Source organism: Nannospalax galili, unplaced genomic scaffold (assembly GCF_000622305.1).
Source record: "Nannospalax galili isolate Female #2095 unplaced genomic scaffold, S.galili_v1.0 scaffold940, whole genome shotgun sequence".
NCBI classification, from domain to species: domain Eukaryota; kingdom Metazoa; phylum Chordata; class Mammalia; order Rodentia; family Spalacidae; genus Nannospalax; species Nannospalax galili.
This window is the reverse complement of record NW_008346079.1, coordinates 1,307,434-1,333,402: the sequence shown is the minus strand read 5'-3', so window position 1 is coordinate 1,333,402 and position 25,969 is coordinate 1,307,434. Positions and strand designations below refer to the sequence as shown.

General features: G+C 49.8%; 2 protein-coding genes across 4 annotated transcripts in view; both read left to right on the top strand.

Moving 5' to 3' along the window:
* Window positions 1-1,120: 1,120 nt before the first annotated feature.
* On the top strand, window positions 1,121-7,587 carry LOC108491299 (gem-associated protein 5-like). The gene is made up of 4 exons (XM_029567924.1): window positions 1,121-1,364; window positions 1,638-1,798; window positions 3,228-3,412; window positions 7,436-7,587. Exons 1-4 carry the CDS (start codon window positions 1,199-1,201, stop codon window positions 7,500-7,502), a joined length of 579 nt encoding a protein of 192 aa, XP_029423784.1. The 5' UTR covers window positions 1,121-1,198; the 3' UTR covers window positions 7,503-7,587.
* A 510-nt stretch (window positions 7,588-8,097) lies between these two features.
* The window catches only part of Gemin5 (gem nuclear organelle associated protein 5), a 40,988-nt gene continuing 23,116 nt past the window's right edge, over window positions 8,098-25,969 (top strand). The window contains exons 1-10 of one of the 3 annotated variants that reach the window (XM_029567922.1): window positions 8,098-8,586; window positions 9,597-9,729; window positions 12,329-12,494; window positions 13,397-13,609; window positions 14,396-14,481; window positions 18,665-18,747; window positions 19,879-20,015; window positions 22,085-22,158; window positions 22,512-22,693; window positions 25,588-25,727. In XM_029567922.1, the coding sequence (XP_029423782.1) occupies window positions 9,602-9,729; window positions 12,329-12,494; window positions 13,397-13,609; window positions 14,396-14,481; window positions 18,665-18,747; window positions 19,879-20,015; window positions 22,085-22,158; window positions 22,512-22,693; window positions 25,588-25,727 (1,209 nt within the window). In that variant the 5' untranslated portion in view covers window positions 8,098-8,586; window positions 9,597-9,601. Of the gene's footprint in view, window positions 8,593-9,592; window positions 9,730-11,054; window positions 11,212-12,328; window positions 12,495-13,396; window positions 13,610-14,395; window positions 14,482-18,664; window positions 18,748-19,878; window positions 20,016-22,084; window positions 22,159-22,511; window positions 22,694-25,587; window positions 25,728-25,969 lie in introns of those variants that run through there. The other 2 variants (XM_017800415.2, XM_029567923.1) reach the window with 2 other exon arrangements.

Genomic DNA, 25,969 nt, shown 5'->3' with positions numbered 1-25,969 from the left:
TGAGTTGTAAGGAGACACCCATTCCCCCCACAGCACTTAAAATACAGGCCTCTTCAGAGTTAGCCCTCCCTCAAGCAAAGGAGGCACTCCAAACTTTCATCTTTGAAAACCAAGAACTAGGAGTCAAATTTCCCACAAAACTGCAGAAACTGTTCCTACTCTTTCTGATTAGTTTTGTGGATTTTTAAAAAATTTTTGTTGTTGTCTTGTCTGGACAGCCGACCTGGACCTTGCTGTATAGATCAGGCTGATCTCCCCTGTGCTGGGACTAGAGGTATGCACCACCACACACCCCCAGGTTTTTGGTTTTGAGACACGGTCTCACACTGCTGACCAGGCTGGCCTGGAACCTGGGGCAGTTTTCTCAAGCCTCCCAAGTAATGGGATCTGAAGGCCTGAGCCACCCGCTGGGCCCTAATTCTTTTTATTTCATAGTTAAGTCCTAGGAGCTGTCTTTAAATTATCCCCAGAGCAAGCAAAGTGTGTTGTGCTGGTGTACAGCGTTCAAAAAATACCAGGTTTGGGTGCTGGAGAGGTGGCTCAGGGGTTAAGAGCACTGGCTGCTCTTGCAGAGGGCCCCAGTTTGGTTCCCAGCACCCATAGAGTGACTAACAGCCACCTATAACCCCAGTTCCAAGGGATCCAACACCCTCGGAGAGCTGCGCTATAGACTTACCCCAAGAAGCCTGAGGATAGTAGTGTACACATAGGTTTTTTAAAAAGAATTTTTTTTTAAAAGTGGTGGCACAGGCCTTTAGTCCCAGCACTCGGGAGGCAGAGGCAGGTGGATCTCTGATTTCAAGGCCAGCCTGATCTACATAGCAAGTTCCAGGCCAGCTGGGGCTACAGGGAGACCCAGTCTCAAAAAGACCAAAGAACAAAACTAGACGGGAGCACGCGTGAACAGCTCACATACTGAACCGGCACGGGCCGGTTGGCGGCTCCACCAGGGTTGCGAGCAGAGAGCCCAAGGCCAGGCTGGGCGGACCAGCAGCCCGGGAAGCTCCGGGAACAGACGGCCAGCTCCCGCTCTCAGCGCCAGAGCCAGCACGCGAACGGGCGGAGCGGCTTGGACCTCGGTGCTCGCCGTAGCGACCTCTGTTCAGGGGGCGGGGTTCAGCCTGGCTCCGCCCCCCGGCTCCACGCCGCGGCTGCGAAGCACCCAGCGGCCAAGTCGCTCGTCCGAAGCGCGGCGGAGATGAAGCCTGAGCCGCGGACGCTGCCGCCGTCGCCCAACTGGTACTGTGCACGCTGCAGCGACGCAGCGCCGGGCGGCATCTTCGGCTTCGCGGCGCGGACGTCCGTCTTTCTCGTCCGCGTGGGCCCGGGCGCCGGCGCGAGCCCTGGGGCGCCCCCGTTTCGAGGTGACCCCCCCTTCTCGCCGCGCACGTTGGGGCCGGGTCGGCGTTGAGCCACGGACACACGTCCCGGCGCTGGCCTCTGGGCGGTGATGAGGGCTGGCGCTCCCATTGGCGGGCTCTACTGGTCTTGACAGGTCCCCGTCCTGTGTATATTTTTTTTCAGAGAACATCACTTATCTTCAGTTCCTTCAGCTGGGGTTTCGGTCCTCCATGGGTACCGTGCTACCCACTCATCTGCGTTTCTGTCTGATTAACCGAGTCTGCTTTTGTTTCCAGTCGTAGGAGAATTGGTGGGACACACAGAGAGAGTCTCTGGCTTCACGTTTTCTCATCACCCCGGACAGTCCAATCTCTGTGCCACCAGCTCAGATGATGGGACTGTGAAGATCTGGGATGTGGAGACCAGGGCGGTGGTGGCCGAGCACGCGCTGCATCAGGTACGGCGGTGTTGCCTCAGCCCCTGGGGGGGTCTGTGGTTTCCGAAGAGTGGTTGTGCCAGCTCGCTGCCTGAGGGAATTGTAGTAGCCGTGCTCGCGGATCCCAAATCCTACTGATAGGTGCACGTTTTGATTAGAAACCAAGGATGTGGGCCATTCGGCACGGTGCTTGCCTGGTGTGCCTTGGATTCAGCCTCAACACTGTAAACAGCGTATGGTGGCACAGGCCCATCATCTTAACACTGGGGCACTGGAGGCAGGAGGATCATGAGTTCCAGGCCAGCCTGGGCTACATGAGATGCTGGCTCAAAAAGAGAAAGATACCAAGGGCTAAGGAAGCCCCAGTCTGTAAGTAGCTATAGAAGCACAGTACCTTAGTCACTGAGTCCTACTGGTTGCTGCTTTGACGCTAAGGTGGTAGAGTTGAGCAAGTGGACAGTTGGGCAAGTCCACGGTCTAAGAGTTAATAGGCCCAGCAAGCTGGTCAGCGGGTCAGAGTGGATGTTGTGAAGCCCAAGGACCCTGTCCAGTCCCTGGAAGCTGAGAACCGACTCCACAAAGTTTCCTCTGACCTCCACGTGCCCACCTGTGGCGTGTGCCCCCCGTAATAAAAATTTAGGGTCTGGAGAGAGAGCTCAGCAGTTAAGATCACTTTCTACTCTTCCAGACGAGTTCAGTCCCAGCACCTGTGTCAAGTGACTCACAGCTGCCTAAAACCCGAACCTCACAGGATCCAACACCCTATTCTGGCCTCCACAGGACTCATACATGGTGGCATGCATCGATCACTCTGGTACAGAGCAGTCTGAGTTGGGTGTGGTAGTGTGCACCTTAAATCCCAAGAGGAAAAGCAAGGAGATCCCTGTGAGTTCGAGGTCAGCCTGGTCTATGGAGTGAGTGACAGCCCAGCCGGGGTTACAGGGAGACCCTGTCTCAAAAGACCAAAAAAATGAAAATGAAAATAAAAAGAAGTGTCTTCAAATTAGAGAATGAAATGAGGCATGGTGGTGCACTCCTTTAATCCTAGCACTAGAGAGTCAGGGTCAGGCAGGTCCTTTGAATTTGAGGCTAACCTGGTCTACATAGCCGTTTCCAGGCCAGCCAGGGCTACAGTACCGCGAGACCTAATCTAAAAAAAAAACACTTTTAATTTTAAAAAAAGAATTATAATAGACATCAGAAAGCTGAGCGTGGTGGTACATAGCTGTAATCGTAGCACTCAGGAGGCTGCTGGGGCAGGAGGATTGCTGTGAGTTCTAGTGACACTCTGTCTCCAAAAAACAAGAGTACGACTTTAGATTACTGTGACCGCTCTGCGGGTAGTACTAACAGGCATTTACTGCGTGCCTGGAACGTGCCTGGCTTTAGACCGGTTACACGTTAGGCTCAGTGTTGACAGATGAGATGCAGTTCTCGCCTTCTTTTGAAGCACACCACGTCAGCGTTGCATTGGTCTCCACACGTTAAGGTCTTGGTAGTCTCTGGGGATGAAAAAGGAGTCATTTTCTGTTACTGGGTTAACAGAAACCACAGCCAGCAGCACCTCTTCCCTGAGCCAAGGACCATTTTCTGTCTTACCTGTTCTCCTCATCATGAAGACTTAGTAGCCCTCGGGTGAGTGAGTACTGAGGATCTGTGCTGATGGTTTGTGTGCTGTTCTGCCCCGGTTCTCGTGCCTTGCTTTCTCAGGAAGCCGACAGCCCTGGCATCTCAGACCTGTGCTCACCCCGCTTTCACTGGCTTCCTCTGTTGCTGTTTCCCTCCCTGTAGCTAATGTCTAACCTTCCAGATGTTAGCACTGTGCTTTTTGGACGTGGGTCGGGGCTCGCTCTCTGCCGGGCATGAGTATGTCACGGACCCAGTGTCAGAGGAGCCTGCGGCCTCTGCTCCACACACCTGCTCTGGATTAGAAAACTGGTCTTACTGATCATCAAGATGGCTTCCTCTTTCTCACACTGTCCCAGTGTGGAGATGGGACTGGCCAATCCATTAGGTGCTAGAGGAGAAGTCTGACCAGAACAGATTAAAGAAATTGGTGGGGTTGTGGGGACTGGGGATTCACAGAGACACCTCTTCCTAAATTTTGTTGTAAAAATAAGCATAGCCTGAGGGTGTGATTAAAGGTGGTGGCACATGCCTTTAATCCTAGCACTCGGGAGGCAGATGCAGGCGGATCTCTGAGTTTGAGGCCAGCCTGGTCTATGTAGTGAGTTCCAGGCCAGCTGGGGCTACAGGGAGGCCCTGCCTCAAAAAGACCAAAAAAACAGCCTAGCCATGAGACTGGAAGAGTGGGGATATATTTCTATATTGGTGTGAGGGGGGCTTGCTGTGAGTGTGCACTGGTAAATAAGGCCTGGAGTGTGGAGAAGGGGGTTGACCTGCTTTACTCCCAAGCAGGAACAGTTGAGATTACACAGCTAGGCGTGAGTGAGCTGGGAGATCCATGTGGAAGTAGAATGTTCCACTCTGGCTTCAGGTGGTTTCTGGGAGGTCTGAGTCAGAAAGCTGGAGTCAAGTTCAGGGTCTGGACCAAACTAGATGTGGAAAGACAACACGAGAGAGGGCTGGAGATGGCTCAGCCACTTACTGTTTGCTCAGAGGTCCCACAGGGGTGCTCACAACTCTAGCTCGAGTCCCAGAGGACCTGCTGCTCTCTCCTGGCCTCCTCACACATTGCATGCAGGTGATGCATGTTCGTACAAGCAGTCAAAATACCCATGTATATAAACAGCTTTTTTTATTTTTATGTGTATGAGTGTTATGCCTGCAAGTGTGTAAGTGCACCTGTGTCACACAATGCCTGAGGAGAACAGAAGGGGGCGTCAGATCCCTGGACTGGAGTTGCGGGCAGTTGTTAGCGTCCATGTGGGTGCTGGGATTTGTACTTGGATCTTCTGCAAGAATAGCCAGTGCTCTTTAACCACTGAGCCATCTCTCTAGCCCATAACATAAACTTTTTAAATGTTTTTTAAAAAGACTAAAGTGGCCCAGGCATACCTTTAATCCCAGCACTGGAGAGGCAGGAATAGGCTGAGACCAGCCTGGTCTATATAGGGAGTTTCGGGCCAGCCAGGCTACATAGTGAAACCCTGTCTCAAAAATAACAAAACCTGTCAGAGAATAAGAAAATGAGCTTCCCGAGGGAAATTGTAGGCTCAGTGCTTAGTGTGGAGTATCAGGCCAAGGATTGAGGATATGATTTAAGCTACTGAGACTGAGCAAAAAAGGAAAGATTGGGCTCAGCTAGACTTGGGGTATCGTGGAATTAAGAAGTCGACCCTGGGGACAGAAGGGACAATGTTGGAAAAAGTGACGGAAGCAGGGCTGGGGGGATGGCTCGGCCTTTAGAGCACTGGCTGCTCTGTAGAGGACCCAGTTTTAGTTCTCAGTACCCATATGGCAACTAACAGCTGTCTGTAACTCCCATTCCAGGGATCCAACAGCCTTTTCTGTCCTCCATGGGCATTGCATGGCTTGCATGCACTTACACACATGCAGACAATACACTCATACACATAAAATAATAAGTAAAATGTTTTTTAGGTTTTTTTTTTTTTTTTATGTGTACGAGCGTATTGCCTGCACGTAAGTGAGCACACCCGTGTCTTGCAGTGCCGCGGTGGTCAGAAGAGGGGTTTGGATTCCCCTGGAGCTGGACCTAAGGACAGTTTGTAGCTGCCGTGTGGGTGCTGGGAACCGAACCCAGGTCCTCTGCAAGAGCAGTCAGTGCTCTTAACCGCTGAGCCATCTCTCCAGTCTTGTAAAATGTTTTTAAAAAAGAGCGGCTGAAGCAGCAGACCTGGAAGTCTGTGCTGTGCCCTGGGGCAGAAGGGACGGGTGGGGAGAGTGTGAGTGACAGTGGAAAGGGCTGTGTGACGGGGGTACAGCGGCCACCAGCGCCGGAGCGTCAGAAGTGTGAGTCAGACCCCGAAAGACACGAAACTCACCAGAACCGGGTCCTCCTCAGTCCCAAAACCTCACTCAGATTTCAAAGCGACGCCATCTCAGGACAGTGACATTGTGTAGCCTGGTGATTTTAGGAGTCCAGGCCTTGGAAGACAAACATTTTCTTTTTTGTTTTGTTTTTTACTTTTACTTTTTTTCATTTTCTGGGTATGAGTATATTGCTTGCATGCTTGTGAGTGCACCTGTACCATGCAATGAAGAGAGCATTGGATCCCCTAGAACTGGACTTGGGGGGGTTGTTAGCCGCCATGTGGGTGCTGGGAATCGGATGCAGTCCTCTTCTGGAGCAGCCAGTGCTCTTAACCATGGAGCCGTCTCTCTAGCCCCTCTCCCTGGAAGCTTGTACGTGTGCATTTTGACATGATGATGCCGAGGGATGTCTGTTGCAGTGACTCCACGGGTGCAGTCACTTTGAGTAACTTCATACTTTATAGGAAAGCAAGCACACACGTCTTTGATCTGTACAGTTCCATTTCTAGAAGCATATCTACACTTGGCCTAGGTGTATACAAGAACATGCACAGCAGCCTTTTGTTTACGAGTGAAATGCGAGCCTTTTAAAAAGCAAAGGAACTGAGATCTGTTCGCATAGTACGTTCCCAATACAAAGTGTCAGTTTGACTGGGAACTAGGGACACATACCTTAGCTCAGTGCTTCAAACAGGATGGGCAAAGAAAGTAAACTACATGACACCATTCAAACATGCGTTTGAGTGTACAAGCCAATTCTGTCTGCCTTAGGAATAGCCACAAAAGAATGGCTGAGAACGCCGGGTTACAAAGTTCGGAAACAGTGACAGCCATAGCAGGTCCAGCTCTAGAGCGCAGAGTAACAGTTTTTGTCCAGTTTGTAGTTAGGAAAGGACTCACTCGGGGGCTGCAGTGTGGCACCATTGACAGAATGTTTGCCCGGCATGTGCGAGGCCTGGGTTGCAGCCCCAGCACTGTTTAAAGCGGGTCTGTTGGTGAGTGCAGGAAAATCAATAAAATATTTTAAAAACTTATTTATTTATGTTTATTTTAGGGATATGAGTGTTATGCCTGCATGTGTGTAAATGCACCCATGTTGTGTAGTGCCCATGGAATACAGGAGTGTTGAATCCCCTGGAACTGGAGTACCCCAACAGTTGTTAGTTGCTGTGTGGGTGCTGGGATTCAAACCCAGGTCTTCTGCAAGAACAGTCAGTGTTCTTAACTGCTGCTGTCCCTCCACCCCTCCTGTCTTCATTCTCAGTAATCTAAGGGTTTTTTTTTGTTTTTTGTTTTAAGCTCAAGGACTGTTTATTAGAGTTTGAAAGAAAGCTGCAGGTGGAGCTGCTTCTGGGAAGAGGGAAGTGAAGGTGTGGGCAAGAGAAAGCCTTGTCTGGTGGTAGTGGTGGTGGTTTGTTTGGGGTTTTTTCAAAATGGGGTCTCCCAGTAACCCCGGCTGACCTGGAACTTGACCAGGCTGGCCTCAGTCTCGCAGAGATTCCCCTGCCTCTGCCTCCCAAGTGCTGGGATCAAAGGCTTCAGCAGGCTAGCCATGCCTTTTGAGTTCTGGCATGGGCCTTGAGTGTCAGGGAAGCTGCTTAGGACTTGGGCCAGAATGGGAAGCCCTAGAAAGGAGGAGAAGCAGAAGCCAGAACTCGGCTTCCGGAGTCTGCAGCCACCTGATCTTTACCTGGTCTTCAGTTACAAGGATGGCATCGTGGTCATCATTGACATCAGCAAGAAGGGAGAAGTCATTCATAGGCTTTGAAGCCATGATAATGAAATCCATTCCATAGTCTGGTGTCCTGTGCCTGGTGAAGACTGTTTACCCATAAATGAAGAGGAAAGCTCAGGTAAGATGACTCGGGGGCGGGGGGGAGGTCCGTCCTCTAGACCTACAGAACCAAATGCAGAATTGCAGCAGCTGAATTACTGAGAACTGCGGGTCTCCCGCATCTGACCATGCAAGGGAAAGCTGTTTGGGAGCCCTTGAAAACTAACTTTTCTATCACGTGTGCATGTTCCATGAAATAGGTTGTCAGATTAGTAGTAAATAGTGACCATTGGTGTCTCTTCGGTGGTCAGGCCCATACAGAAAGTAGGGATAACTGCTGGGTCACCAGATAGAGTAGGGGTAACTGTTGGGTCACCTTGTTCACGAATGTAATCTGTCCAAAAGCTTTATTACCCTCATGTCCAGAAAGTTGCTGCCCCCTTGCACCCTGGGCTAGACTCTGTCCTGGACCCCTGGCTTTTGTGTTAGTTTCTGGTGCATTCCATGAGAGGGCACGGGCCCTGCTTTACTGAAGGATGACTGTTAGAGGGATGTTGGAACCTTGCTTGGCTGCAAGAATGGAGTTACAGCTTCTGAAGGACATTGCATAGTGACTGACACATATCCAGCACGCAAGTGTGTGCTTACCTGGAATGGTCACTTGGTTCAGATTGGTTTTGTTTTTTGAGACAGGGTCTCCCTGTAGCCCCAGCTGGCCCGGAACTTGCTATGAAGACCATGCTGGCCTCGATCTCACAGAGATCCACCTGACTCTGCCTCCCTAGTGCTGGAACTAAAGGTGTGTGCCACCACAGAGGATGGCTTTGTGGAGTCGTTCTACCTTTATGTGGGTTCTGGGGGTTGAACTCAGATCATCAGGCTGTCAAGGCAAGCTCTTTGCCCACTGAGCCAGCCATCTCACTGCCCTGTCACTTCATTCAAATTCAGCTGAAGCTCCCTGTGGAACACCTAGGTGTGAGTCCCTGAAGACGGACCAGCTCTGAGCCTGATGGCTGTCTACAGCGGCCTTGGGGCTCTGCCTCTGCTCAACTGAAGCAAGCCTCTGACTCTGACCCTGGCATGTGTGGGTTTTTTTAAGTGATTTGTTTGTTTTTATTTGTACAGTGGTTTGATTGTCAGCACGTTCATTGGTGTATGTAGTGCCTGCAAAGGCCAGAAGAGGACAGCAGAGTCACCATGTGGTGCTGGGAACTGAGCTGGGTCCTCTAGAAGAACAGAGTGCCCTTGTCCCTTGAGCCACCACTCCAGCCCCCCCACCCCCCGTGCTGTGTTCTATGCACAGTGCAGACTAAGGACCTCTGTGTCCATCCTGGTGGAAGTCCCCCTGCCTCAGTGTGTTGACTGCCAAGTTTTCCCCGGTTGGTGGAATTATAACCAACAAGGAGAAGGACTCCCACTGTGTTGTTAAAATACTTGAAAATTTTGAGGTGGGCTCTCAGTTCTAATTAGGAGCTCATTTTCCACCAGAGACACTATATGCACATTCATGTGTGTGTGCATGTATACCTGGGCTCTCATTTCTAATTAGGAGCTCATTTTCCACCAAAGACACTATATGCACATTCATGTGTGTGTGCATGTATACCTGGGCAGAAACACTGCACAGAAACACTACATGCATGTTCATGTGTGTGCATGTGCACCAGGAGGCCAGAGGACAGCCTTGCGTGTTATTCCTCCAGTCCGCCGCCTTTTTGTTTTTTTGAGACGAGGTCTCTTGCTGGCCTGGAACGTGCCATGTAGGCTCTGCCAGCTGACCAGCCAGGAGTCCTGTCTGCCTCCCTGGCACTTGGATTACGTGCTACCATGCCTGGCTTTTTTTACATGGGTTCTTCTGTGAATGAAACTCGGGTCCTCAAGCTTGCAAGGCAAGCATCGCACTGATTGACTGAGGAGCTGTCCCTGCCCACCCCCCACCCTCCCCTGACAAAGATACTCCTAATCATCAAATGGCCACGATAGCCCGTTAATGCTTGTAAACCATAGGCATGAATTGAGGATGGCTGGGAAGTTCAGGTTACTAGTTTCGCTGTCCTGAGACCTTATTGGCTTTCTTCAAATCTACAGGTGTGATGGTTTTGAAATTGCCCTTTCTGAAGAGAAGAGGAGGGCGTGTGGACCCCACTGTTAAAGAGCGTCTTTGGTTGACACTTTATTGGCCCAAGAATCAGCCAGCACAGCTGGTATCCAGTTGTTTTGGGTAAGTCTGTTGGGATTGTGCTTTCTAATAAATACTGTTTTCCTATTCAGACTTGGCAGCTCCCAGGCTTCTCTTTGTAGATAGACAACATGGAGAAAGTAATAACAGATTCGTATGATCAAAGGCAATTTATATTTTCTGTATTTCGAGACAGTGTCACTGTGTAGCACAGATCGGCCTGGAGCTCAGGATTCCCCCGCGTGATCCCTTCAAGTGCTGACGTTAGGTCTGCACCCCTCTGCCAGCCTTTGTGGGGCGAGAAGAAAATGATGGGATCAGAAGTCCGGGACCGTCCCCTTGACAGAGTCCTAGGCACATGAGCCTGCGGGTCAGGACTGCAGGCTGCAGCAGGCATAGCTTGGTTTCAGTCCAGCCACCACTCACCTGCTTCCTGTTCTTGAACAAGAAGCGCCTCATGGAATGAGCATCCCTCACTTGCTGTGTGGAAGGGGATGGTGCCTATGACGTTCTCGCTCCTGGGATGGGTACCTTCCTTCGAGAATCGCAGTTTCCTGAGTGTATCCACAGGAAACAGCGGACATGTGCCCTCTGCTCTCACATCAGAGTCTTCACAGAACACACCTATGTCCCCAGGAGGTGTGGGGATTTCTCCCCACCAGCAAGCAAGCGATTCATTCTGCAGTGGATGCCAGCTGGATGTCCCCTGTTCTGACCCCCTGGAGGTGGTGTCAGTCTTCACACCTACCATGTGGGTCCAGGGGATCCAACTCAGGTCATCAGGCTTAGTGACAAGCACCTTCACCTGCTGAGCCATCTCACCCAGTTTTTAACATTATTTATTTATTAGTATGCGTACACTATGTGGAGGGTCAGTTTTTGTGCCATGCGAATGCCAGGGCTTGAACTCAGTTGTCAGCTTGGGAGGAAGTGCCCTTACCGACTGAGCCATCACCCTAGATCCCCCCCAGACACCTGCTACTTGCGAGCCCCAGGTGGTTTGACCTCAGCTGCTTTGTCAACCACAGTTCCCACAACCCCTTAGGTTCAGTTCCTTGGTGTGAGCCATTCACAAAACTCAGAAACATCTTTCACCAGTTTATAAGGACATTCAAGGGTATAGTTGAGGAGATGCACAGGGCAGTGTGTGGGAGAGGAGCCTTTCCAGTCCTTCTCTGGGCACACCACCCCAGGATGCATTATGTGTAGCTTTCTGGAAGCTCCCAGAACCCTGTCTTTCTAGGATTTATGGAGGCTTCATTGCAAGCCCGTGACTGAATTTTTAATATTTTACTATTTTTGTTTTATGTTTATGAGTGTTTTGCTTGCATTTATGTAAATGTACCATGTGTATGCTGTGCCCACAGAGGCCAGAGGAGGGCGTCAGATCCCCTGGAACTGGAGTTAATGATGATTGTTACCTGCGACGTGGGCGCTGGGAACTGAACCACTGGGCCATCTCTACAGCCCCTGTCTTAAAACTATATTGTGCTCCAGAGAATCATGTCAATTAAAGGAGACTGAGTATGTATTTATTTCACAGTATCACAGCTGTACTGCTGACCAGAGGTACTGAAAAAAATAAAATCCTCTTGACTGCTTTTAACTGAGGTATTAGAGGCAAGAGAATCTTGAGACTAGCCTGTGCTATGTGATGAGTTCCAGGCCAGCCTGGGATAAAAACGTGGCTGGACACTGTCTCAGAAACACTAAGGAGGTAGTACACAGACATGCTTTCAGACATAAAAGTCACAAGTGCCCTTTCCTCCACTGCCTTCCAGAGTTGCCCCGTCTCCCTCTGTGGGTAAAAGTAAACAAGGTATCGCTGCCTTTTCTTTAACGATTGTTTATTGTGTACGTGTGCACACGTGCATGCATGGCATGCGTGGAGGAGGTCAGAAGGCAGCTTTCTGGAGTTGGTCCTCTCCCTCCACCATGTGGGTGGCAGGAAGCAGATTCAAGTCAGGCTCAGTGGCAGATATCTTTACTCCCCGAGCCACTTCACGGTCCCCTTATATCTTCCTGCTCTGCCTCCCGAGTGGTGGCATTAAAAGTGTGTGCTGCTGTGCTCGACCCTTGTTTGGGGGGCGGGGTTGGGAGGTCCTCACTTTGTAGCCACACTGGCCTTGAACTTGTGTGCTCTAGCCTTCCCTGCACCTGGGTTCACAGATGCACATACCCACACCTAGTTCAAAAACTAGTTGTACTTAGGCAGAAAATACATTTGTAGAATAGAAAGTGCAGCTGCCAAGGGAAGATGGGCTTGGGCCTCTGCAACAAGAGCTGCCTTAGCGGCGTGTTCTCTGGGCGGGGCAGCAGGCCCAGCAATGGGGAACTGATTTAGGGTGGTTGTACGTTCAGTTCTGTAGGAATGTTTAGGTCAGGGGGCAAACTGATCACACAATTGTTAGATTCTGTTCCCTTGATGACAGATGCAGCGTGGCGCTCTGCTCCGTCAGTAAGCCTCGGGCAGAGGAAGGGATTTGGGCTCTCAGCTTTACCTTAGCCTTTGGACTTGGAAGTTGCAAAGGGAGCGAGCGGTTAGCGGATTCTTTTACACCTAAGACCCTTGGCCAGACATCACCAGCCTGCTAGCTGCTGAGCAGCGCGGGTGCGAGGTGGGCCCTTGCTGTTTCCGCAGAGGCGAGCTGCTGCTGTGGGAGCTCACCCAGTCACGCAGACGGAAGTTCATGCTCTTCAGCACCTCGGCGGAAGGGCAGAATCACTCCAGAATCGTGTTCAACTTGTGTCCTCTGCAGACCGAGGATGGCAGGCAGCTGCTCCTCTCCACATCCATGGACAGAGATGTAAGAGCCACTTCTCCACCTGGGGTGGGCTGGAAGGTGTGGTCCTCACCGCCATCCCTGCCTCCCGGTGCAGAGCCCCCAGCAGCAGGCTGTACCAGGCAGGTCAGCAGCAGGGTAAGGAGCTGCGGGCCGCCCAGCCTAGAGCAGACACAAAGAGAAGGCATCCAGGCAAGGCCGCACTCACCTCTCCAGAGTGCCCTCCTGATCCCAAGTTCATAGCACACGGCTGTGCTCCGCTAAATCTTTCTGACAGAGCTGTATTTAAGTCTATGACCAGTCTGTTTTGGACCAAGGCTACGCTGACTTGACAGACCGTTTTTGGAGATCGGGTCTGTAGCCCAGGCTGGCCTTGAATTCCCGTGTGTGTGGCTTTTATTTTCGCCTCCCGAGTGCTGAGGTTGCAGGTGTTTGCCACCACACCTGGTTTATGTGGTACTGAGGATGGAGCCCAGGGCTTCGTACCAAGTACTGTACCGACCAAGCCACGTGCCCAAGCCTGGTTTGGTAGACTGTTCTGCCCCATGCCTGTGGGTGTGAAGTACCTGTCCCTGCTGGGCTGCAGCTGTTTCCCTGCGCTGAGGCCTTGCTCAGTCTGCTTAGAACTGTGAACTGGGAGCTTAGCAGTGTGGTAGGAGGCTGGAGAGACTGCTGAACGGTGGAGGGGAAGCCCGGGTTCTCACTTCCTGACTATAGGATGCTGAGTTCACACTCCTGGATCCCTCGAGCTCTATAATGTATTGCTGATTTTTTTTTCCCCCTAAGTGAAGCTTCCATTCCCCCTGGACGAGCTGAATTGTGTTATCTTTACCCATTCTTTGAGCCTGTTCCATTTGTAGTGCTTAGTTCTTTACCTGTTTTTCTGCTTTTTTTCCTCTATCTAGCCCTAATTTTTACATTTTCAGGTAAAATGTTGGGACATGGGCACCCTGGAGTGCTGCTGGACGTTGCCCTCCCTTGGAGGCTTTGCTTACAGCCTGGCCTTCTCCCCCGTGGACGTGGGCTGCCTGGCTATAGGCGTGGGGGACGGCATGATCAGGGTGTGGAATACACTCTCCATCAAGAACAGCTACGATGTGAGGCACTTGTGGCACGGTGTTAAGTCCAAGGTTACAGCGGTAAGGACGGTTCTTTCTATCATACGAATTCTTTTCTGACATTGCTCCTTTATGTTTTCCAATTCTCTTGGAAAGCAAAAAGTGTTTAAAGGTATTTGTGATGAAGCTTGGAAGAAAAGTCTCATTTTCTAAGTTGTAAATGCACTGGGATCTTTTGTCATGTTTTACACCTCACTTAAACATCAGCAGTTTGGGGGCATTTTGATGGTTTTGTTTTGGTTTTGGTCTTTTTGAGACAGGGTCTCCCTGTAGTCCCAGCTGTCCTGGAACTCGCCTCGTAGACCAGGCTGGCTTTGAACTCACAGAGATCTGCCTGCCTCTGCCTCCCAAGTGCTGGGATTAAAGGTGTGCACCACCACACCCGGCTGTTTTGGTTTTTTAGTTGAGTATAGTCGAGCTTATGCCTCCAAAGTATCTGGAAAGAGATGCAAAAATGGTACTGGGTTGTTTTAAGATGGTAGGAATACAGTGACTTCATCCTTTTTTCTGTTTTTTTTTTTTTTTACATTTGTGTGTGTGTGTTTGCGCACGTGCACTTGTCCGCACAAGCATGAGGAGTTAGTAAGTCTTTTTTCCTTCTGACATGTGGGTCCTGGAGATTGAAGTCAGGTCATCAGATTTGGAGGCAAGCGCTTTTACCTGCTGAGCCACTTCACTTGCCCTTAACCTTGTTTTAATCCTTCTTTTTCTCGTTAAACAACGAAAATTAAATTAAGAGCAAGGACAGCACAAGGCCTCCTTCTTGCGCCTTTGATCACACACTCACCTGGAGACTTTCTCTCGTAGCTCTGCTGGCACCCAAGCAAAGAAGGTTGCTTAGCTTTCGGAACAGATGATGGAAAAGTGGGATTGTACGATACCGGCTCCAACAAGTAAGAACGGGGACCTCTCCTTCAGCCTAGGGACCAAAGGGTTGCAGCATGAGTTTTAATTTTGAGTTCACAAGCCTGATGCATGCACAGCAAGTTGTTTTAGCATAGAATGTTCTGACTCTAATCATTAAGGGTCAGAACTCAGATTTTTCTTGAAAAATTGTTTTTCAGGGTTTGAGGATGTAGGTCAGTGGGTAGAGCACTTGCCTAGCATGCACGAAGCTCTAGGTTCAATGCCCGGCACCCAGTAAACAGGTGGTGGTGGGGTGCGTGCCTGTGATCCCAGTACTTGAGAGGTAAAGGCAGGAAGATTCTGCCTCATCTATAGAGTGAGTACTAGGCCAGCCTGGGCTACAGAAGACCCTGTCTCAAGAAGAGAAGAAGTTAAAAAGTACTTTTTAGGTGACGCTGGTTGTAGCCTTCCTGGTGCTTGAGAATGACCGAGGTAAACCATTGTCGGCCTTGGGCATACATGGGGGGTTGAAGGGCAAGTGTGAGGGTCACACGTGAGCCCTTTGTTTTATCTGTGTCTGTCTGTGTTTATGTGAGCCATTGCAGAGCTGGGGATAGAGCTCATTGGTAGAACACGTGCCTAGTAAGAACAAGGTCCAAATTCAACCCCCAGTGCCACAAAATACAAAAAGTCCCTCCTCTGTGACTGGAAGGTAGGGGCATTCTCCTGGGTAGCCTGACTGTCCCTTGACACGCGAAGAAAGACTTTCATAGTGTGCTTCAACACGCAGAACTTGGGCAGGTTTCCTGGGTTAAATGAAAACAATTTGCCCACCTTTGCTTTGGCCCCGGGTTAGCTTTTGCCGGGTCTGTGCAGCGCTGTGTCATCTCGGCCCTTTTGCTCAAACACCACCACGTCTCCGCAGCACGGTCTTTTCGGTGAATGTTAGGAGCGTGTTTTCTGACCATCCACGTCATGTCTGTCTCTTTCCTTGCGCTGACAGTATCCTACTGACAGCTGGAGCTGTCTCGTCCCCTCGTAGGTAGTACTTAGCACAAGTGACTGCTGAATTCTGAAAGGGCCTGAGCCCAGAGTGAGATGGATTTCATAGCAGAGGCTGGCCTGGACTCCTGATCCTCCTCCTCCGCCTTCGAGGTGCTAGGAGTATTGCATCACCACAGCCAGGTTGATTGTATGTTAAACAGTTTCTTTAACATACTGAGTTACTTGAGACATACTAAATTAAATCTCACTCCTTTCTTTTTTGATACAGGATCTCATTGTGAGCCCTAGCTGGCCTAGAACTCGCTATGTAAACCAGGTCGGCCTCCTACAGAGCCTGCCTCTGCCTCCGGAGTGCTGCCCCGGAGAGTTGCATAGAGGCTAGACCTGTACCATTTAGTCCAGCAGCTCCTAGCCCCACGTGGCTGTTCATACTGAAAGTAACGAACAGTGCATGAGTGTAGATGTCCAGTTCTTTGGTCACACTGGCCATATTTTAGATGACAAGGGCACCATGTGGCTAGTGGGACAGCTGTTCCGAAGTAGGCTGGCAGGCTGCCAGGAGTTGGGAATGGTCGCTCCTTCCGGTACGGGAGCAGGGCAGACTCAGTACTCCCTGGACAGGAAGGTAAAGCAAGAGTGCAGGGCTCAGTGTGTGTAAACAGAGTTTTATTGGAACCCAGTCACAGTCCCCTGATTGCATCCTGTCGGGCCTCTCCCTTACTTCCGTGGCTTAGAAGAGTATTGACAAACGACAGAGCTCCCAGATCTTGGACTGCTCACGCTGTCCCTTTGTGGAGAAAGATGGTCTGATCCTCTCAGCCAGTAAAGAGCTGCTGCCGTGCCGCAGGGCTACCTACACACCCCTCTTCCCTCTCCGTCTCCCTCTCACTTCTAACCCCTCGTGTGAGCCGAGTCGATGCCCAGCACTCTATCTACACGCTTTACTCACATAGAACCTACATCTGGTTGAGTGCTTCTCCTCCTAATTAAAAACACTATTTCAAAGTGGTATTTAACTAGACAAAACCATTGACTTAAGGAGCTCTGAATCACCATGGAATTGCTAATGAGTTCTGCTAAATTCATGATGCTTCAGAAGCCGAGTACTCAGCCTACAGGTAGTGAAGCCATGTGGTAGGAGGGGGTGTGTTGCTGTAAGTACATCGCTAGGTGCTCAGCCAGAATGCCTTCTGTTCCTCTCACCAAAGAGGTTTTGGCTCACTCCAGAGTGATCAGTCTACATTTGTTTGATATGTGAACATAAATCCTGTAACTCGTTCAGTCCTGGGTTCCGGAGTTCTAGAAGTCACACGTAGACCGGGACTGATGTGGAGTCCCAGCAGTGCTCCCTTCTCCCCAGAAGCAGTGTTCTTTAATCCTCACAACTCACTGTCTCTAGGACACAGTAGAAAACATCTTAGGAGGGAGGCACCCTTGAAAGTCAAAAGCTTAAGAAATCTGTCTACCTTGAGATTTTCGCAGTTTAAGAATAGGGGTGGTTCAAGGGGCCGGCAGGCGGATCTCTGAATTTGAAGTCAGGCTGGTCTACATAGAGTGCTCCAGGCCAGCCAGAGCTACACAGTAAGACTTGTAATGCTTTCTAATGGCAGCAGGTAGGTCTGAGCTGACTTCACATTGCACAGTGATAGCACCTGCCTGGCAGTTGACTTGGTGCCAGACTTGGGTCTTAACAAATGGAATAAGCCTATAAGCCTTTAATCATGGCACTCAGGAGGCAGAGGCAGGCCGATCTCTTGAGCATTTCAGACCAGCCTGGCCTATCTAGCCAGTTCCAGGCTAGACAGTGAGACCCTGTCTCCAAAAAAGAAAAGGGTAGCCCGTCTCGTGCTTGGCTTCTGTGCTGCACAGTGATCTGCAGTGGTGCTGGAGGTCTTGGCCCTGCACAGCACTGGGTTCTCTCTATTCTTTTGCCTGTGAGTATCTAAGAGTACTCCATGTGTGCAGTGTCTGCAGAGGCCAGAAGAGAGTGTCATATCCCCTGGAACTGGAGTTACTACTGGGAACCAGACCAGGTCCTCTGCAAGAGCAGCCAGTGCTCTTAACCACTGAGCCATCTCCAGTCCTTGTTTCATTTTATTTTGGCCTTTTTTTTTTGTCTTTTTGAGACAGGGTGTCCCTGTAGCCCCAGCTGTCCTGGAACTCACTACGTAGACCAGGCTGGCCTTGAACTCACAGAGACCCGCCTGCCTCTGTCTTCCGAGTGCTGGGATTAAAGGCGTGCACCACCATGCCTGGCTAATTTTGGCCTTTTTTAAAAAAGTGTATATTTTATTTATTATTTTGATTTTATGTGTATGAGTGTATTGCCTGCATGTGTGTGAGTGCACCCGTGATGTGCAGTGCCAGCGGAGGTCAGAAGAGGGTGTCAGATTCCCTTGGAACTGGAGTTAAGGATGGTTCGTAGTCGCCATGTGGGTGCTGGGAATCAAACCCGGGTCCTCTGTAAAAGCAGTCAGTGCTCTTAATCAATATTGGCATCATTCCAAATAGCTGGATGAGTACTTCTAACTATATTATCAAACACTCTACTTTCAACATTTCAAATATTCCTTTTGAGAAATTAAATAGAAAATAAGATTATTATTATAATGGCAAAATAAATCTTGATCATTTCATCAACTAATAATTCTTTTTAAATTTTTTATTTGTTATTTTTCTTTTATGTGTATGAGTGCGTTCCCTGCATGTATGTGAGTGCACCCGTGTCGTGCAATGCTGCAGAAGTCAGAAGAGGGCATCGGATTCCCCCCGAACTGGAGTTAAGGATGGTTCATAGCCGCCATGTGGGTGCTGGGAATCGAACCCGGGTCCTTGGCAAGAGCAGTCAGTGCTCTTAACTGCTGAGCCATCTCTCCCGCCCCTTTTATTTTTTAAGATGGGGTCTTACTGTGTAGCCCTGAGTGGCTGCCTCTGCCTCTTAAGTGCTGGGACTAAAGGCGTGCACTACCATGCCTATCTTTGCCTTCTAGAGGGACAGATGAGAAGAATGAACCCAAACTGGTCAGATGGATGGGCACAGTGTGTCAGGGCTTGTTTTAGTACTGGATGTTGCTATTTAACAGTAAACTATTTGGAGAAAGGGTAAATTGTTTTTTCTTTAATATCAACAACAGTATTAATTATATAGGAAGGCCCTTCTAGAGAGAGATGGGCTGCTTTCAATCCCCCTCTGAGTTTCAATCTTCTGGTTTTCCCCATCCACAGACCTCCACAGATTTCTAGCACGTATCATAAGAAGACTGTGTACACGTTGGCCTGGGGGCCCCCGGTGACTCCTATGTCACTTGGTGAGTGTCTGAGCCACTCTGACTCCCATGAACGCATTCTCCCCTCTAGTCCTAGGGGTCATAAATGTCCTGGTGCTGACTGCTTGTGTGTTGTACCATGTCACCCTGGAGGCAGCAGGGCCGGGTGGTCACGGAGCAGCTGAAGGAAAGCTTGAGCTGCGCCCTCACTCTGCAGCGTAGCTCTTCTCTTTGAGCTGTGTTTTCCCTGTGCACAGTTAACCTGAGGCAGGTTCTGTGACTCCTAGGTCCCGAGGCTTCCCTCGCTGGCCACCCCCACCTCCTACCCCAGCTGCTGCTGTCCTCTTTAAAGTGGGAGGCCTGTCTGCCATCCACGGCTGCCCTCCTGTGACCCGGTGCTTCGAAACTGAAGTTCAGAGCAGGGGTCCCCAGCTTTGCCTCTTCAGAGCTTTTATTAGGAAGCTTAGAGTTTTCAGTTCACACAGAGTTTACATATTATTCATGTTCAAGCAGCACAAAACAAAGAATTGTCTCACTGCTGTAGTAAGAAAACAGCACAGTGTGTCCAAGGCTGTGGCGACCAGCCTGGGAACAGACCTCCTTTGATGCCTGCACAAACAGGGTTGTTGTTCCCAGCGGTCCAGAAGCCAGGTGCTTTATCAGTCTTCCCAGCATTCTGGGAGTAGACGCTCCCTCCCTCAAGCCTCTGCATCATCAGAGCTGGAAGAAGTCTGTTAAGCCCATGCGAGCCAAGCACTGTTGTCCTTAAGGGTGAGCTACAACTGTCTTAGAATGAGTTTTCAACAAAAGTCTTTGCTTTCTACGGAACTGTAATGAAGCATCTGTAGATTTCGGCAGCACTTGCCTTACACACACAGGACTGTTGGAATGCCGTCTGTTTACTCAACAAGAGGCCGGACGTGCCATTGTCACTGCTCTGACAACCTCTCAGTGACAAGTCCTGAAAGTCCTGAGCGCCAGGAGTAGGGTGCTTGTTTCTGGAACAACAAAGGGATTCTCCGAAGCTTTGGTTGGACCATCTGTGGTTCCATCTTTGGTGTCACCACTGTTCTGAATGTCAGAAGTGTTTACAGTAAATAAATTGTCTCAGAATACCACTGCCTCCTGCCTTGGAGGAAAGGAAACAGTTAGTTAAGCTTCTGTCTTCCACAGGAGGGGAAGGAGACAGGCCATCCCTCACGTTGTACAGCTGTGGCGGGGAGGGCATCGTCTTACAGCACAACCCCTGGAAGCTCAGCGGAGAGGCCTTCGACATCAACAAGCTCATCCGGGACTCCAATTCGATCAAGGTGAGCACCCTCTCAGCGCTTCTGCTTTTCCTGCCTCGCATACACCAGGGCCAGCATAGAGATACCCAGCATGCTTAGCAGCCGTCTCAGATAGTATGACTGTCAGTGAGTTTGTGTTGCCTTGTGTACCGTATACCTTAGAACATTGAGTAAAACAAAGAACCTAACATGGGGGAAGACTGCTCGGTTGCAACTGGTTCCTAATAAACTTGAATGACAGTAGAGTCAAGCTTTCAACCAGAACGGCGCCCTGGTCACATTGCGCACGTGTGGTCTCCAGGTGCACCTGCAATGGAAGCAGTTATCATCGTGTCTTTTTTGATACGGTAGCTCACTGTTAGCCCAGGCTGACCTCCAACTCCTAATCTTCCTGCTTTAGCTTCCCAAGTGCTGGGATTATACACGTGAACACACACACACACACACACGCACAACTGAAAATTCTCTTGAGTCCTTTGCCTAGAATCTCAAACATAGTTGTATGTGTTTTATCTTTGTGCCAATACATTTGTATGACACAACTATTTCTTTTTCACTCTGCAGCTCTGGGTGGCCTAGAGATCACAATTTAGGCTAGCTAGCTTGAAACTCACAGATCCACCTCCCTCTTCCTCCTGAGTGCTAGAATTAAAGATGTGTGTCATCTTTAAGACTTGTGTTTATATGTAGGAGTATTTGCCTACATACATGTATGTGTACCATGTGCATATCTGGTGCTGGCAGAGATCAGAAGAAGGCAGCAGATTCCTTGGACCCAGAGTTACAGGCAGTTATAAGCCTCCATGCGGGTTCTGGGAACCTAACTTTGTGTCCTCTGCAGGAGCAGCCAGTGTGCTCTATCACCCTAACCCCACACTGGACGTGGTCGGTTTGTGTGTTTGGGGGTTTTTTGGTTCACTTCGTTTTTGTATATGTGTTTTGTTGGGGTGGGGGGCGTTAAGACAGGATCTCGTGTAGCCCAGGCTGACCTCAAACTTGCTATATCTTCCAGGAGGATGACCTTCAATCCCTGATCCTCTTGCCTCCACCTTCTAAGAGTTGAGTTGCAGGCCTGTGCTACCACACCCAGCTGGTCTCCTGAAAAAGAACATTTGGGAATTTGTTCCAATGATTACAAAAATAGAAAAGGGAGACAGAATATAAACTCCCAGCTAAAGTTTAATTGGAAGAAAAGAGTTGGAGAAAAACAGGACATTGCGGCTGGCCTCAAACTCACAGAGATCTGCCTGCTGCCTCACAAGTGCTGGGATTAAAGGCCCGCGCCACCATGCCCAGCATTCCTTGTTATTTTTGTGTGGTTACCACAGAAGTAATATTTAATCATAAATCAATTGGATTGTATTCTTTCATCTTAAACGTTGTATGTGCTCAACCACCCAGTAATGAGTAGACAGAATATCAGTCCTGACAATATTTCAGTCCAGTGGCAGCTGAGTATCTGCATCAGAAGTTCAAACCAGGAATGTGCATAGAAATTTGAAATCCCTTCACACAAATGGTGAGGAAGTTATGGGCGTGTAGACAGAAGAAGCTAGCAGGAAAGCAGGGCCCAGGGCCAAGGAGCTGGCTCAGCAGGTGTACGGTGCTTGCCACCAAGTCTCACAACCTGAATTCCATCCCCAGGACCATGTTAAGATGGAAAGAACCACCTGACACAAAGTTGTCCTCTGACCACCACACATGTGCTAGTGCATACATACACGCACACACATACACACAAATGTAATGATATTTTAAAGAAAGAAGGAAAACGGCCCCAGCGGTGTCGGGGAAAGAGTGTACGATGGCAAGTGATGGAGGGTGGGAAGCAATCTTGGGGAGTGGATGCTTTTTGTCTAGGAGGCTGTCAAAGTCACTGCTTCCTTCCTCATTGGAGGATGGGTCATCTTGGTTCACTTCACCTCTAGGCAAAATGCTGTGGACGGAAGTTGATTAGGGTTGCTAATCACATAGTCCTGTGTAACTGGAACATGTTTTAACTCCGGGGATTTTTCGTGTTTTCTCATGCTGTTACTGGTTTGTAAGGAAGAAGGGGGATGTTTAGACTCAGGCTTGGCTTTGCTTTCTAGTACAAGCTGCCTGTGCACACCGAGGTCAGCTGGAAGGCAGATGGCAAAATCTTGGCTCTTGGCAACGAAGATGGGTGAGTGTCTTTAAAGAGAGCAGAGGCTCTGTGGTTGTACACAGACACAGCTGACGGACGTCCATGAGGCCAGGTGGGGAAGCAGTGTGTTTGCCATTGGGGTTTTCTCTGGGTGTGCTCAGCTGGTCTGGGGCTCTCTGCACCCTTGAGAAGACAGAATCATTTAGATCTTCTCTGTTCGGAGTCAGTGTTTGCACTGTGTGTTGCATATTGCAGTCTCTCTGTCCCGTCCGTTTTCCAGGGTCAGGATCCTCTCCGCCCCTCCCCCACACTCATTCCTGGTTCCTTGTGAGGGAGGGAGCTGTGGGGTGTGGAAGGGCTGCCCTGTGCATTCACTGCTGTCTCTGTTCCAGATCAATAGACATATTCCAGGTCCCCAACCTGAGACTTCTCTGCACCATCCAGCAACACCACAAGCTGGTAAATGCCATTGCCTGGCACCATGAACACGGCAGTCGGCCAGAGCTCAGCTACCTCATGGCCTCTGGTTCCAACAATGCTATCATCTATGTGCACAACCTGAGAACTGTCCTAGGTAATGCTGGCTTCTTCCGTGCTGAGCGTGAGCCAGGGCCTCGTGTAGCCCAGGCTAGCTTCTTCATGTGTAGCTGAGGATGACCTTGGACTCTGGTCCCCCTGCCTCCGCTCCTGAGTGCTGGGTCCCAGTCTTGCACCTCCATGTCCAGCTGCAATCTAGAATTCTACCCCTGGGAAAAAGACCTTTACAGTGAAGGTTTTAAGTTCAGGAAATTTGTCACAAGCAAGACATAATTTTATACCAAAAAAAGTCGGGGTTCCTCAGGTGAAGGACTTGGTGGTGCTTAGAAACTTGAAAGGCCATAAAAGAAGAGCTGGAAGGGGTGAGCCTCTCAGAAAGTGCAGAAAATACTAAGTAGTTGTTTAAAGCGGAAATGCCGTGAGTGCGGTATGGAGCTGTAACAAGTGTGGCAGCCGGATGTCACAAGGGCAAGGGTAAGCGTGCAAAATACTGGCAGCCATGCAGTCAGGCTCAAGGTCAGGTGTGGCTGCACAGCAGGTTCAAGGCCAGCCTGAAATATAAGAGACTCTTCTTCAAAGACGAATTAGATAGGGCGCTGGAGAGATGACTCAGCGGTTAAGAACACTTGGTGTTCTTCAGAGGACCAAGGTTCAATTCCCAGCACCCATGTGGCAGCTAACAAGCGTCTCCTGTCCCAGAGGATCCAGCACCCTCTTCTGCCCTCTTGGGGCACTGCATGCACATGGTGCACTTGGATGCATGCAGGCCAAACACACATTAAAAAAAATAGTAAATATTTTTAAAATAAAAATGAGTTAGATGGAGGGGGTGAGTGGATGAAAATAACATGTAGTTTCTGTATTTACTAAGCACCTGTCCAGAAAGGCTCTGCAAGTGCATACAGTGCCCACTGTGCAGAATCTGCACATGATCCAGCGAGAACTGGACCCCTACCTACTAAGTTAGATTTTCATATATGCATGAGTTAGGCTTATTTATTTATGTATTGTGTGTGTGTGCGCGTGTATGTACATCAGAGGACAACTTGGAGGAGTTGGTTCCACCATGTGGGCTCCAGGGATCAAACCCAGGTTGCCAGGCTTGGCACCAAGCACCTTTCCCCACTGACCTATGTCACTGGCCTTGAATTTGTCAGTCTCCTAAGTATTGGGATTATAGGCCTGGCCTATATAGTTTAGTCCTTAAACTGTTCCAGCTCCTTTCAGCACTGGCAGGAGCCACTCTAGGTTGTCAGGAGCCAGCTTTAAAACACTGCAGAAATGGGATTATGTTTTTGTGGAGGAAGTCTTCTGGTGTTGAGCTGAGTCATGAGCTCTGCCGTGTGCCCACTAGCACTGAGAATGCTGATGACATACATGTCTCCAGAGCTGACTGCCAGTGTTTGCTGAGAGCACAGGTTTTTAAATGAAAAGGTCCTTCTCTGTTAGTGGTTCCTGACTTAATAGCTGCTAAGAAAGCTCCCGTTCCTTTTAGTGGTATTACTGCTTCTCTAAAACTATCAGTTTTGGCAAAAGATGTTATGGTTTTTGATGGTACTGGGACTTGTGTGTGCTTGATAAACACCCAACCAGCAAGCTGCACCTTCATCCTAGCATTAGTGTTGAGCTTTTTTGGGGGGGGTGGCGGGGGTCTTTTTGAGACAGGGTCTCCCTGTAGCCCCAGCTGTCCTGGAATTCACTATGTAGACCAGGCTGGCCTTGAACTCACAGAGATCCGCCTGCCTCTGCCTCCCGAGTGCTGGTATTAAAGGCGTGAGCCACCACGCCCGGCAATGTTGAGCTTTTTATTTTTAGGGTGTGTATGTGTTTTAACAGTGTCGCAGTGGTGTAACCCTGGCTGATCTCAAACTCCATGTGAAGAGCAGACTAACATGAAACTCATAGAGATCTGCCTCCCGAGTGCTGGGATTAAAGGTGTGAGCCACCATGCCCTGCTTGTTTTTGTTTTTTTAAAATATTTTATATAGTATGTGTATGCCTGTATTGCCTGCGTGTAGGTAAGTGCACCAGTGTCGTGCAGTGCCCTTGGAGGTCAGAAGAGGCCCTTGAATCCCCTGGAACCGGAGTTACGGACAGTTGTTAGCTGCCATGTGGGTGCTGGGATGCAAACCCGGGTCTTCTGCAAGAACAACCAGTGTTCTTAACTGCTGAGCCATCTCTCCAGCCCCTTATTTTTGTTTTTTTGAGACAAGATCTGGACAGCCCAGGTTCCCTTGACCTCCTGACCCTTCTGCCTCAGACTGGGAATTGTTGGGATGACTGCTGTAGGTCAGCACACCTAGAAGGCAGTTTAACTTAAAGCTGTGCAGGTTGTGTGAGCTACATTCCCATCCTAAAGTTACAGCCAGAGCACCACAGGCCTTTCCAGGCTCCCTGAGTTTTTGGCTCCATCACAGTTGACTCACACAGAGCAGCTGTTTGGTAGTTGTTCCTGCAATTCAGTTTTATCTGGCATGTTCTCCTGAGTAGCTTCAGATGATCTGTTATTACCCAGAATGCCATTTGAGTGTGGCTGTGTCCTATGGCACTGTTTTCCTGCTGATGGTGTGTAGCTAACGGTTCCTGTGGCAGCTGCATGCCAGGCCCCGTCACCACACCATTTTCTTTCTTTAATATTCTGTGTTTTATGTGTGTGACTGTATTGCCTGCATGTATCTAGTGTTGTGCAGTGCCCTTAGAGGCCAGAAGCAGCTGTCAGATCCCCTGGAACTGGAGTTACGGACAGTTGTTAGTTGCCATGTCTGTTGGGAACGGAACCCAGGTCCTCTGCAAGAGCAGCCAGGGTTCTAACAGCTGAGCCAATCCCGCCTGCACCGTTTCCTCAATCACCTCGGTCTGGTGGTCTCACCACATTAGTGGTTTCCTTGTGTCCTTTCTGTGGTGGTTGTGACTCTTCTGCTTGCCTCTTAGAGAGCAATTCCGAGTCTCCAGTGACCATCACAGAGCCCTACCGGACCCTGTCAGGGCATACAGCCAAGATTACCAGCCTGGCATGGAGCCCACATCACGATGGGAGGCTGGTATCTGCTTGCTATGATGGCACAGCCCAGGTATTGTGCTCCTGCTCCACAGGGTCTTCACGTGGTCTTTCTCTCGTTATGTTGTCATCGCCTCCATGGTACTGTCCCTCCCTGCTTTCATCTTCTACAGAAGGACTGTCCAAGCTCAAAGACATTGTAGCTGCATCTGAGCCCTTAGCAGATGGATTCTGACTTACTACCAGTGTGGTGGACTCTGGTGACATGACATGTTCTCTCACCCAAACGAACACAAAGATGTTGGCTAACCATGG